At 38.4% G+C, this 13,047-nt stretch overlaps 1 protein-coding gene across 5 annotated transcripts in view; it reads left to right on the top strand.

Moving 5' to 3' along the window:
* Nucleotides 1–11,290, top strand: part of cyp7b1 (cytochrome P450, family 7, subfamily B, polypeptide 1) — a 67,911-nt gene extending 56,621 nt beyond the window's left edge. For 2 of the 5 annotated variants that reach the window (XM_015353788.2, XM_015353787.2), the window contains 4 exons: nt 329–928; nt 1,385–1,591; nt 6,448–6,626; nt 7,654–11,290. In XM_015353788.2, the coding sequence (XP_015209274.1) occupies nt 329–928; nt 1,385–1,591; nt 6,448–6,626; nt 7,654–7,947 (1,280 nt within the window). In that variant the 3' untranslated portion in view covers nt 7,948–11,290. The remainder of the gene's footprint in view (nt 1–328; nt 929–1,384; nt 1,592–6,447; nt 6,627–7,653) is intronic. The other 3 variants (XM_015353790.2, XM_015353789.2, XM_015353791.2) reach the window with 3 other exon arrangements.
* Nucleotides 11,291–13,047: the final 1,757 nt, after the last annotated feature.

The following is a 13,047-nucleotide window of genomic DNA, read 5'->3' as shown; positions in this document are numbered from 1 at the left end:
TTAAAATCATTTCCAGTTGTCAGACATTTTTACCTGTGCTCTACCAAGAAGTGTAATGAGTCAGTTTTCCAAGATTGTATTTTTCCTGTGTCTAAAATGGCTTTATTGTCAGATCAGTTCAGTATATAATTAATTAGTGTGAGTGAAAATGATAAGCATCTCATCTGCAGATATACAGTATAGATGCTTAATGACCCATCAGTAAGAACAATTTGTTGCTACAGTATATCACTCAATTAATTCTTAATGGTTCCACTATTTTTTGTTTGCTTACTTACATGTCTTGTTTATTCCCCACACAGTAATTTTGTTTTCTTTGTTTCTTCAGGTAAATACATAACTTTTATTATGGACCCTACCCTTTATCCAAGTGTCATTAAGCACAGAAAACAATTGGATTTCCGTGACTTTTCTGACCAGGTTGCGCCCGTGACATTTGGCTATCCTCCCATCAGGAATCCGAAATTCCCTGGAATAGACGAGCACATACACAGGGGATACCAGCTACTGCAGGGCGACAATCTGAGCCCCCTTACTGAGAACATGATGAAAAACCTGCTGTTTCTGTTTCGGCAAGACTACCTGAGTAAGGAACCCCAGTGGAGGACGGAGAAGATGTATTCCTTCTGCAGCAAGATCATGTTCGAGGCCACGTTCATGACTGTGTTTGGGAAGTCCGGCCACACCAGTAGGCATGCAGATATGGCTTCCTTCAGAGAAAAATTTGACAAGTTTGACGCCATGTTCCCGCTGCTGATTGCTGGAATCCCGATTAAATTCCTGGGAGCCACCAAAAAAATCAGGGAAGACCTGATCAACATCTTTTTGCCAGAAAGAATGGCACACTGGAAAGAATCATCAGAATTCGTTAAGGTCAGAGCTGAGCTTTTTGAGCAGTACGAGCTACTTGGCAGTGTTGACAAAGCAGGTAATGTACTTTTCCGTTCAAGAACATCTCTCTGCTTTTCTGCTGCTCGGTTATCATGTTGTAAGGCGAGAGAGTGTGACCTTGAGACTTTTAACATACCTATTAATTGACTAATGATAAAATGTTTTTTAACTTGTAACAACCCCTTAAGATAATTGATTTTTTTCTTTTTTTTTTGCTGAGGTTGTAAAACACGGTGCTTAATGGTGATAATGAGAAAGATCGCAATAGAGCTGTGTTCACCCTCTCTCCCCCTCCCCCACTTTCCTCCCACAAAACATTACATTTAAACCATCCTCATTAAGCAGAAAATTAGACTTCAGAAGCCTATTGGTCCTCATTAGCATTCACTGATCCTTGGCTGGGTCTGTGTCCTAACATCTTTTAATTAGCACACTGCAAATCTAATCAGTGTAATAAATGCTATTAATCTTCCTTTTCACTTATTTCTCCCAGCACATCATTTTTCCATTTTGTGGGCCTCCGTTGGAAATACCATTCCGGCCACCTTCTGGGCCATGTACTACCTAGTGAGGCACCCACAAGCCCTTGCAGCAGTGCGTGACGAGATCCTCTGTGCTCTCCAGCTGACAGGTGAAGAATCAGGCCGTGGTCAGGACATTATCCTCACCAGAGAACAATTAGACAGCCTGCTCTATTTAGGTAATTTATTTATCTCTTCATTTCCTCCTGATGGATAGAGCTGAATCTTTCAGTCCTGCCTGAGTGCATTTTTGGGTGTGAGAACTAAGCACTGGAGGAATTCTGCATTTTATTCAGCGCGGGTGCTTGTGCGCCTCGCAGACTCGCTAGTTCTCCGCAAGTTAGAAAACTGCCCGTTTGTGTTATTTGAGTTGCTTGATCCCTTGTGTGTGTGGGAGATGAAAATGGGAAGCAGATGACCACCGAGTCCAGCCAGTCCGGGAGCGAATGTGTTAATCGACCTCAATTTGTTTTAGAAGGACAAAAAAAAAATGTTTGAAGTCAAAAGTCAAAATGTTTTTTTTTAAGCAGAAATAAAGTAATCCAGTTTAGGGTGCAGTTAAATATGTATAAAATTGTACAGTTCTGGAGAGTGGGTCGGTTTTAATTGTAAACAATTTTTTTGGGATGTGTACTTCATTTGTCATGAAGGTGCAACACGAATTACAGAATTTGATTGGATGATAGAAAAGATCTTCATATGAAGTGCACCAGATTTTAAAATGTACCCAGACAATATATGAGGATTCTATACTCATATATTAACATATAAAACGGTGCCTTAGTAGCTTAATGTATGTGATTCTTTGTTATAAAAACCATCTCTCTTTAATTTCTGTTGAAAAATAAGAGTCAATTTTTTACATTAATATTTCTAAATGATTATAGTGACCTTTTCATTTCTCAGAGTTCCCTGTTGTGGGTGGTGATTGACAGCTGGACATTGGGCTACCATGTTGTGCTTCATCTGACAAGACTTTTCATTTTAAGTCAATTTGCCTGCCTATCACCGAGATGGTGGCGGGCCCTGCTCGAGTCGCTCCGCTTTGCCTGGGCAGCTCCTCTTCTCATTAGAGCACATTTACTCAGTTGAAATCTGAAGACAACTGCTTGGAGGCACGAGTGCAGAGGGGAGCAAACTGGAATTAAAGATGAAATATTTATTAGTGTATTGAGAACATTCGAGAAACACTAAAGTGGATCGACATGACTTCAGCTTTGACTCGGATAGACCTTGCAAGTTTGCTTCGATTTGCTCTTTGGCTCCGCTGATATTGGCCTGTCTGTTGTGTTTCCCTCACTTTCTTTTTCTTTCCACCCTACCGAGACTTGGCTACTTTCAAATCATTTGTTTTCATCTTATTTTATCATCTAATATTAGTTCCAATCAACACATAATCTCCAAAATGCTGTATACAGATGTGCGTACTGTATGTAGTAAATATGCTCCAAAACTCTGCAAAAAGTAAAGGCCTAGCAGACGGTTGTGGTGCTGCTGTATTACTGCAGACAAAGGCACCAGGACTGACTTTGAGTGCAGACTTGCTTTACCCCAGGAACTCTGGCAGGCTCCTGTGTGTATCATGATGAATCAGTGCCACCACCCCACCCTCTGGCTCTCACTGTTTTGTTTAAGATGTGCATTTTATCAGAACAGTGTGACCCAGTGGGCCAGTGCGTTCCCTAATCATGTCGTAGTGTCACCAACTTTTAATGTTTAGACTTAATATTTTAAAAGGAGAATTAAACGAATTTTCTCGAAATCCTAGCTTAGCTCCATCAAAAAGTTGTAATACCCATAGAAAATATTATAAGCAACACAGCTATTTTTTCAGAATCGTTACTTGGAATCATGCTGAAAATGAAAATAATATAACAACAGTGCCCATATGGCTGTTGTTGTTGTCGTTATATAATTGTAAATTATTCCTTCTTTGTGTTTGAAAATCTACAAGAACGTCTAGTAATTGTTGTACATTTTCCGTTCATGTTAAAAATGTTTCAACATTTTGACTAACCATCGAGCCATCGTTGTGTCCATTTTTCGTTATACTGTAGTAATATCTTTTTTATTTCACGGGATGTTTGACCCACATTAATTTGTATTATTGGGAGGTCAATGAAAAATAAATTATTACAGATTTCAGACAGATGGGTACTGAGTGTTGCATTGAACCTCCCTGGCTAAGCAGTATCAAAAGGTTGTGCTATTAATGCATGGAAATTGCAGCTGAGCATCTGATTCTTACGTGGAAGAGGGAGATGAATCAGGGCTGTTTATTTGCTTATCCCTTGGTATTCCTTAAAATGCCTTGTTTGCTCGGCACTTGCATGGAAACAGATGTTGCTTTACTGCACTGGATAATTTACTGTACCTCTTGGTACATAATGGAAGACCTCCCATGTTAGCAAGCTATCCTGCCAGATACACGGAACAGCTCCTCCAACATGAGATACTCGAAAGAAAAAACAGGCAATTTCATAACATGTGAATCTGCGTGCTTGTGCATGGAAGCCACGCATTCATTCTGTTAAAAAAAATCTTCATTTAAGGAAGAAAAACTATTCTACCACACTGTATTTTCCCAGTGCAGATGAACATAATGTGACTTCTGTCATTGAATAATTATCATCAGGAATGCTCAAAGGCTGTGTTAACTTCACCTCCCACATGTAGCTGGTACTGGATGGTAAAACAGATTTGTCATTTATGGTCCGACCGTGAAGCTACACTTTGTGCTCTATTATTGTGATTAACTTCTGCATAAGAGATGCTTGCCCAATTGTCATCTGTGATACTGCATCAGACTCTGCCATGCAGCAAGAAAGGATGTCAACCAATAGGATGCAGCCGTGTTTATTGTGCTGCTGGAGGAAACCCTGCTCATAATTGCACTTTGGGGATTTTCTTTTTATTTGTGCAATTGATTTGCTTGGAATGAAGCAAAGTTTAACGTGTCACCTACCATATTTATTTCACATGGCAGGGTCCTCAGTTTTTTTTTTCTCCTTGTAGCCGTGCGTGTTTCTGTGGCTGGCGCATGGATGGGGTTTGGTCCTGTTTTCGTCCGTTTGTTTTTCCAGCACGCAGCAAAGTTTCTGCCAATTGAAATTTATCGTGTCAGGTGCCTCGTGGCTATGCGCCGCGCCATGCGCGCCGGGCCGCGTTCTGCAAAAGGTTCATTTTTTTTTTTCCCTAGCTTCGTCACCAACAAAACCGATTTGACTCTTCCTGATTATAGTAACGAAGGCAGTCGAAAAGAATATGCACAGACTTACTGTACGTCACATTAGATCACTGCGCTGGACACACAAAGCTGACCGCAACCTCATTTCTTTAGACAAATGCACGCTTAAGGAAAAGCCTCATGCAAGAGTGTGCTGAATGCCACTTTGTTGTCTTTGCACACCCCAGTAGATCTAATTTTCACAGAGAGAACAGTTGTTGTTTTCTTTATATTATGTGTGTTTATGCTGATAGATAAAAAAGAACCATGGCTGGTGGCACAGTGTCTGTTGGGCCATCCTGCACCTTCCTGGATCCAGTCCTAGAGATTAGCACAGCGATCAGTCGTCACCTGTTAAAAGACGATTTCTTAACGATTTTTATGTCTTCCCTTTTTTGTGTGTGTTTTTTCTCCCCCCCCCCCCCACCCCACAGGACTGATGAGAAAGAATCAAGCAGCATAGCACAGCTTCTAGATGTGCTGGTGGAAAAAAAAAGTCAGTTTTGATTACAAAGTAAATGTTGCAGCTCTAGACAGGAGCTACATGCTGATATGCATTCTATCAGAATGATTTATGCAAATTATGCACATTATTCCCGTAGGAATTTCTTCTGAAACTGCCAGGATAAATTGCCGGAAATTAACCATAAAATTCACTGTGCAGGGAGCACAAGGTGAAGGCCACAGGGAAACCAAGGACACTGGGCTGGGTGCTTATAAACCTAGGGTGATACTTGGATTTATGCACAGACCTGGATGTGGATTTCCGTTCGTCATTTACTTTTTGGTTTCTGCATTCTTCGAACCAAGATAATTTGTGTATTTTATTATACACTCTAGTCTGATTTAATCAAAGGAAAGACTATGTTTGGGAGTGTTTCTATAAAATTGCTTTAAGGTCCTATTTTTGTTGATCTTCCTAGGTTGATGCCCATGTTCTTTTGTTTATTTTTGAGCACTGTTCAGTAGATTGGTGTTGCCTTATCTGGCTTATACAGTAGATGGTAAAATCAAGGCTTTGCGCATTTTATGGCATGGGAGAGGGATAAACAGTATCTACAGATTTAATTGAATACTTTCTCAGTGGGTAATGTCTTTTATGGTTGGAGCAATGTGTGGGATTATATTGTTCCTACCTTCATTTAATGACTGATTAGGAATGTGTACTGGTAGCAGACTTTAGCATCATGTAAATGCATCTAATCATTTGAGATTATGCTCAGGGTTATTTCTTACTCCAGAAAATTCATTGTTGATTAAAACACAAGTAATCCAATTCAAACAAGCAGTGAGAAACAGGATAACACAATTTATGGATTTTTATAAGTATTCATACTGGTTAGTCATAAAGTCCTGTACAAATACAGAAAAACTGTGAGGAACTGCAACCCTATTTTTATATTTTTGGGTCAGAAAGAATCGGAGTTGATGATTGCATTTCAAAGACACAATGTTTCAGCCGTGGAGCCTTCTTCAGGTGTGAACACTTTCAGAATGGAATAAATCTTTACCTGTTCGTTTGCAGCCTACGCATGCTGACACAGCTCCCTACTTGAACTAAATCATAACATGCTTTGTATGAATTAATTTATAGTTGCTGTTTATTGTTGCTCACGTTTACTTAATGACATGTATTCTTGATTTATGGGTTACCACACATTCTGGTGGCAGAGGCAGGTATTCACAGCCCTGGCAGCCTCCCTTGGAAAACCCGCGAGAAGACAGTGGAGCTAGTATTTTGTGTCATTGGCTAGAAATGTTAAGCAACTCGTAATCCAAATCACTGATGTACTTCTCCCCCCAATTTAGGGAGCGCGATAAATGAGAGTTTGCGCCTGTCTTCAGCCTCTATGAACATCCGTATTGCCCAGGAGGACTTTTTTCTGGAGCTTGACAAAGACTGGTCTGTTGGCGTGAGAAAGGGAGATATTATAGCGCTCTATCCCCAGAGCATGCACATGGATCCAGAGATCTTTGAGGATCCAGAGGTACTGTAGGAGCAGCATTCAGTGTGTGTTTTCAGTTGTGTGCTTCAGTCACCTCTCACTGCTGAGATACTTGTTCTAGGCAGAATAACCAAATCATACAGTAACTCTTCCTTTTGGAACTAAATTTTACTCTTCCAGCACAATAGAATGGTCTTTTAGTTCACATCATTTAAGGCTTGAATAAAACAAAATATCTGGATTACAGTGGCTGTTGTTAAGTTCCCTAAACACGCTATTTCCTTCCCTTGAAACTTTCTTTCCCTTGAAACCTTTTTTTTCCAATGTTAAGCAAATGGGCCGATTGAGGAACCCAGAAAGGATGCATTTAAATGGCATTTTAGTTTGATCACGAAGGATTTTTTTTTCCCCCAAACCATCATTAAAAACAGGACTAAATAAATCTGCTGAAATCAGAGTACTGTTCATTGCTGCGTGAAATTTACATTCCTTCCCCAAGACTTTCTGATCATTTGGTATGGCAGTGTGAACTTGAAATCGTAGATCTATTGAACTGCAGTGAAGCTCTGAGGGTAATTGTGTCATCTCCTTGTATTTTTCTGAAGCCACAGTTAATGAATATCAAAGACTAGAAATTAATCCACCCTGGCTCGGCTTTAATGTGGCTTCAGAGGGTTACCACCTGCATGCAAATGATTTCAGATCATTCTCATTCCCGGCTTCCTATAAACTTTCAAGCACCAACAACTAGCTAGAGCAATAGAAATACTGTAATTTTAAAAAGATAAGAGGAGTTGCATGCCAATTATATATTGAAATATATGTCTAATTTCTCTTATGAACAATTTAAATTCAATTTGTAAAGTGCTTAGCATTTTCCTTGGTTTAAAATGCAATAATGTAATTATACTGTGTTAATTAAATTCATTCTTGTGTTTCCTAGTTTTGTAAGCTTTCTAAATGAATGGAAATAATGTATCATGTTTCGAAATGGATTTTAGTCAGTATTGCTCGTTCGAAGCACCTCAGCATAATATGTTGAACTGATTTTCTTCCTTCCCCCAAACAGATCTACAAGTTTGACCGTTTTGTTGAAGGTGGGAAGGAGAAGACCAACTTCTATAAGCACGGCCAGAAACTGAAATATTACTGGATGCCATTTGGTTCTGGGGCTACCAAATGTCCTGGCAGGTATTTAGCAGTGAACGAAATAAAGCAGTTTCTCTCTCTGCTGCTGCTGTTTTTTGAGATTGAAGAAGTTCCAGGAGAGGCACAAGTGAAGCTAGACAACAGTCGCGCGGGTCTCGGAATCCTGTTACCTGACTCTGACATCCATTTTTGTTACAGGGTTAGAAATTGTTAAGGTGAGGCATGCCACATATTCTTCAACACACAATATGCGCATACTCTGAGCTGTGCATCTGATCTGGAGTTTAACAGTGCAGCAAATTACTCCTGTGTCTGATGGGAATTGTAATCCTCAAGAAGCGATCATCTGATTATCCCACAAAGAAAACATCACTGGAAAAGAAAGACTTAACATTTTTGTTATCGAGTGAAAGTACACTTGGCCCCGTTTAATTCTGAAGAGAGAAAATACATGATCTGATGCTAGAATTAATAGTCATTATTTTTCTGGAGTCTGAAATTCCCTTTAGCCTCATTAACATGGCTTCCTTTAAGGTGAACATGCTTGAATGATTGAATTTATGTGAGATTTTGGTGATTGTCTGAGTTAATATCTACACTGATTGTATGACTGCTGCCGCAGCAGGAATGTCATAAACATTATGAAAGAAATCCAACAAAATGTAAAGGTATGACTGTCAGGTCCAAATTGAGAATTGCAAAAAAAGAAATAGCACTCAACAGGGCTAAAAAAACCTATATAATTAGCCCCTTCTTTTTAATCCAACAATGTTACAGATTTTTGCTTTGTTTTTGCTACAGTATGTCCCTTACAAGAGAGTTGTGGTTGTAATGTCTTTCCAACCTTATAGAATAAATTGATCATCTGCAGAGAAACTCTCTTGTAAGGGACAAACCTATATAATTAAAGGTCATAATTATATTTGACGTCTTGTCATTTAAAAAAAATATTAGTTCTTTCAAACAGAGAAAATTAATAATCAACAGAACTGGTGGTTTGATTTATGGAGCTACAAAGTTTTGTTTGACCGTAAGTAAATAAATTAAAATCCAGCTGGATTCAGCCCAAGGATCAACAAGCTTTGGGGACCTTTAAATTTCAAGGGTAAATCATTCACAGACTGTAGATGTAAATGTAACATCTACAGTCAAACACAGCAGTGCCAGTTAATAGATATTTGATTGTATATCTTCCTAGGACTTGGAAGGTGATGTTTTTTGAATGAGTTTTTCCTGTTATGAGAAAATAAAAAAAATAATGGGACTAATAAAACATCTGTAGTCCTTTGGCATCAGGACTAAGGTTTAATTTGTTCCCTCTCCAGATGCATTTATTTGAGTGGAATAACTAGAGCTGTATCCTGAGAGGCACTTGTGAATGATTTACCCTTGAATTTTAAAGGCCCCAAAAGCTTGTTGATCCTTGGGCTAAATCCAGCTGCCTCACTCTGGCCCACACCATCACGCTCAGCACTCCTCCAGTGAGTATGAGCAATGAGCGGTTGTGTCTATGAGCATCCTGCATGGATGCCGAAACAAAGGAGTTTCAGGTTAAGGTACTCTGGAGTGTCTCATTTTTGTCTTTACAACCTTATAGAATAAATTAATCATCCGCAGAGAAACTCTCTTGTAAGGGACATACTGCAGCAAAAACAAAGCAAAAATCTGTCACATTGTTGGATAAAAAAAAGGGGGGGCTAAAATTTATGACCAGTTTTGTTCTCGGATTACCCGAGTCTGATTTTATGTCTTTCATAATATTGCAGGGGCTGTTACTTTGGGTATTTCACTGAGTTTCGCTGTTTATTACCCATAACATGCATTTCATCTTCAAAATTAAACAAGGTCCTGAAAACCTGTGATATCCTGAAAGAGATGTTTCGTGGTTTATGATTGGAGATATTTATCTTTGTTTTATTTATGATCTGCCTGCCTGCCTGTGAATCTCTGAAAGACAGTTGTCAAGCTGTTCTCATTTTGAATTACAACCAGATGAAAGCAGATTGTAAAACATTTTTAGGAGCGTTTAACTTATATTTTAACCCACGTTGTTATCAACTCTTAATCCAAGTTTTTAACAATTTATAAAATCAAGCTCTCCATTAGTTAAATTGTTAAAAACCTTGGGACAAAAATCTTTGTTTTCATAATGTGGAACTATGAAATGTGTAGTAGAGATTTCTTGTCTCTATAAATTGAAAGTTAAAGGTGCAGATAAAAAAGAAAGCAAAGTGGCACAATGTACTATAATAATATATAATAGAATTAGAAGCATTACCTAATTTCAAATTATATAGATCTTGTATTTCTTCTTATAACCTTTGAGAAGGTTTTGGTTACCATAGTCTGAAATACCAACATAGAAATACGGAATACAATATTAATAAATGTTTATAATTACAATGTTGAAATAAAGATAAGAATTCAGTGTAACAGAGCTGCTTCCTGCTCTGTATGCTTTGTCATTTAAGAAGACATCATTGGATTTTAGGAATTAAGAAATAGGAGTCATTACACCTGAGCTATTGTACCTAACTGTTTAACATGGATAAATGATTTGTTATTTAAATTTCTGAAGCCCAGTTTACAAAGGTTGTGCAGACATTTTAACATTTTATTACACTTAATTCCCAAAAGCTTACTAGTAGGAAAGCATGGATGTATTACAAACACAAAATCAGCATTGTGAGATGATATAGCAGGAAAGGTACTATAGGAAAATAAAGGCTGGTATTACATCTCTCTTAATTGACTTCAGTCTGTTCTCTAAGCAAGTTAAAACTCCAATTAAAGAGTGTAATATGATCATATACTCCTAGATAGTGGTGTTTTGAGATATTCCCTTAATCAAAAATGGAATAAAAGTAGTCATACTGGGAAATTATATCCCTTGGATTCACATTTTTGTAGCTCAGGCATCTAAACATTAATTGCTGGCAATATTTACATTCTAATATCATTCTGACGAAATTATTTCATCCTTCTTGCTTCATGATTCATCTCTGGTGATTCAGATAATTTAGGTACTGTGTATTGGAAACGACAGAGTAATACAGCTATACTCAGATGAAGTAATTTAAAACTAGAACTTAACTGGTGATTGAAAGTTAGAAATGTGGCAGATCTTTGAAAGGGATTGTGGATTAGAGACTGGAGGTTGATGTGGTCCCAATGAGATAAGCAGCAGACAAACAAAATACAAAATAGCAACAGAAAGAGAAAAGGAGCCCTTGGACCACATTATTTTAAATGTAAGTTTATTTAAATATTAATACGTTTGTCAGTCAGTAGGTCGTACATATGAACTTTTACACAATCAGTACTATACAATTCTAGAAGATTCCAGAGAGATCATTAATGTTTAGGCCCTTTAATTAAAGGGGCAAATTGTTTTTCATTTAAAAATATAATCGGATTCAAGTGAGGTAATTTCAGTAAAGTCTGTGTGCCATACATCTCTAAGCCATGGAAAGGTTTCTGATTATGTTTCTTTGCCTGTTGTCCTCATTATTAATACAAAAAGTAATTTTTGTGTTTTAATAAAATCTAAAAAACTGGCTCTTTTCTGATTGTTTTATTATTAAAGTAACAAAGTTTTTGTACGTTTACTAATGTTGTATGGTAGGATACATTTGCAGTGTTTTTAAGATTGTACAGTTTTGGTGATCTTCCAGTGATGATATTACTGCTCTAGAAACAAGTCAGAGAAGGGCAACCAGGTACAATTCAGTGTTTACGGGAATATTATACACTAACACACTAAAAGAACAGAACAATTTCAGTCTTAAATAGTGAATATTATGAGGGTACTTGATCTGAATATTCAAAATCCTCAAGGGCTTTGGCAAAGGCAACTCGCATCTTTGAAGGGACTTTGTGTGGAATAACAAGGTAAGGTTTTAATTAAAAAACAAACACTCCTACTACAATAATAATAGTAATGGAAAAGGAAATATAAGTGTACCAGCATGAACAGTTTGCCTTTTGTGGCTCTCCTTTCACTGTCAGGGTTCAGTCACGGTCGTTCATGGGCTCCAAGCCCACACACCACCACAGACTGCAGTTACCTGTTCCACAGCAGCAGCTTTCTGCCATGGGAAACTTCTGCACTGTCTAGATTTCAGGAGGTGACAGCACTTCTTTAACACAGTTATACCTTCAGCAGACGTTTCATTGGATTAATTCACAAGGGACAACAATATCCAAGAATCAGATGCTTTGTGAATGTTTGAGCTCAACCTGCTTTGTTCAGCCATAGGATGAGCAGGCCTGAACCCCATTCAGAGACAGGAGATAAGGAAGAGGTCGTTGTAAGACAGAAATAATGGGCAAGAGGGATGCTTCAGACAAAAGCAAATGGAAATGTTTGCGTTATATATAGATGTGTATTTAATTTCAGTAATGTTTGTGATTAGGAACAGCTGGGTGAGAGGCAGAAAGAATGGAAAATATACCGTAGTGGGCATCAGAAGAAACATATTGCAGATATCTTCAACAAATGGATTACTTCAGATCCCTGCTTTACATCCTTGGCCTTTTAAAGTTTGTCATCTTGCATCATGAAATTATTTATTTCATTTGACTTATCTCAATAATAATTTGTATGTATACCGAGCATCAAAGGAAACATCACAATTGCAACAAAATGACAGAATTATCTGGGAAATTACAATCCTTTTTGACTTAGGTACAGTGACATTTTATTGCAGACATCACATATAATGGTTATCTTAACATACAGTAGAACTTCAGTCTGCTGATTATTTGTCATCAGCGAAGTTGATTGACATGGGGCTTTCTTTAGAGTCACAGGGGTAACGTGTGGGGCCGCCATTAAAGCCAATACAGCCTGTGAATCTTCAATGCATGTTTTGCTCCAGGCTACAAATACAGTTACTGTCTTGTGGGATTCTTTCCCATTCCTCTCATAAAACCAGGTCAAAATTGTGCCTGTTCACTGGTCTCTGAGCCCTAAATGCTGCATAGTGTCCTAGCTCATTTCACTAGTGTTCAGCACGGGGCTGGGGTCTCGTGAGTAGGTCATTCATTAATTGTCATCTCGTAAGAGATGATGTTACACAAGCAGCGTGAGATAGTGTGTTGTCCTGCTGGAATGTTGTCATGTGCTGATGAGCCTGCAGAAAGAGCAGCAATGAGATCTCAGGTCTTGATCAATGTAGCACCGTGCCGTCAGTTTACCATCAATCACTGCAAGTGTTCACTGGTGAAAAGACCTTCGCCGTGCCAGACCTTCACATCTGGGCCTCCCCATTGGTCTCGGTGAGGTGCTCTGACCCCAGTCTCTCAGATCCTG

This window comes from Lepisosteus oculatus, chromosome 6, assembly GCF_040954835.1.
Source record: "Lepisosteus oculatus isolate fLepOcu1 chromosome 6, fLepOcu1.hap2, whole genome shotgun sequence".
Lineage (NCBI taxonomy): Eukaryota > Metazoa > Chordata > Actinopteri > Semionotiformes > Lepisosteidae > Lepisosteus > Lepisosteus oculatus.
The sequence above is the reverse complement of the archived record's forward strand: the minus strand, read 5'-3'. Positions and strand labels throughout refer to the sequence as shown.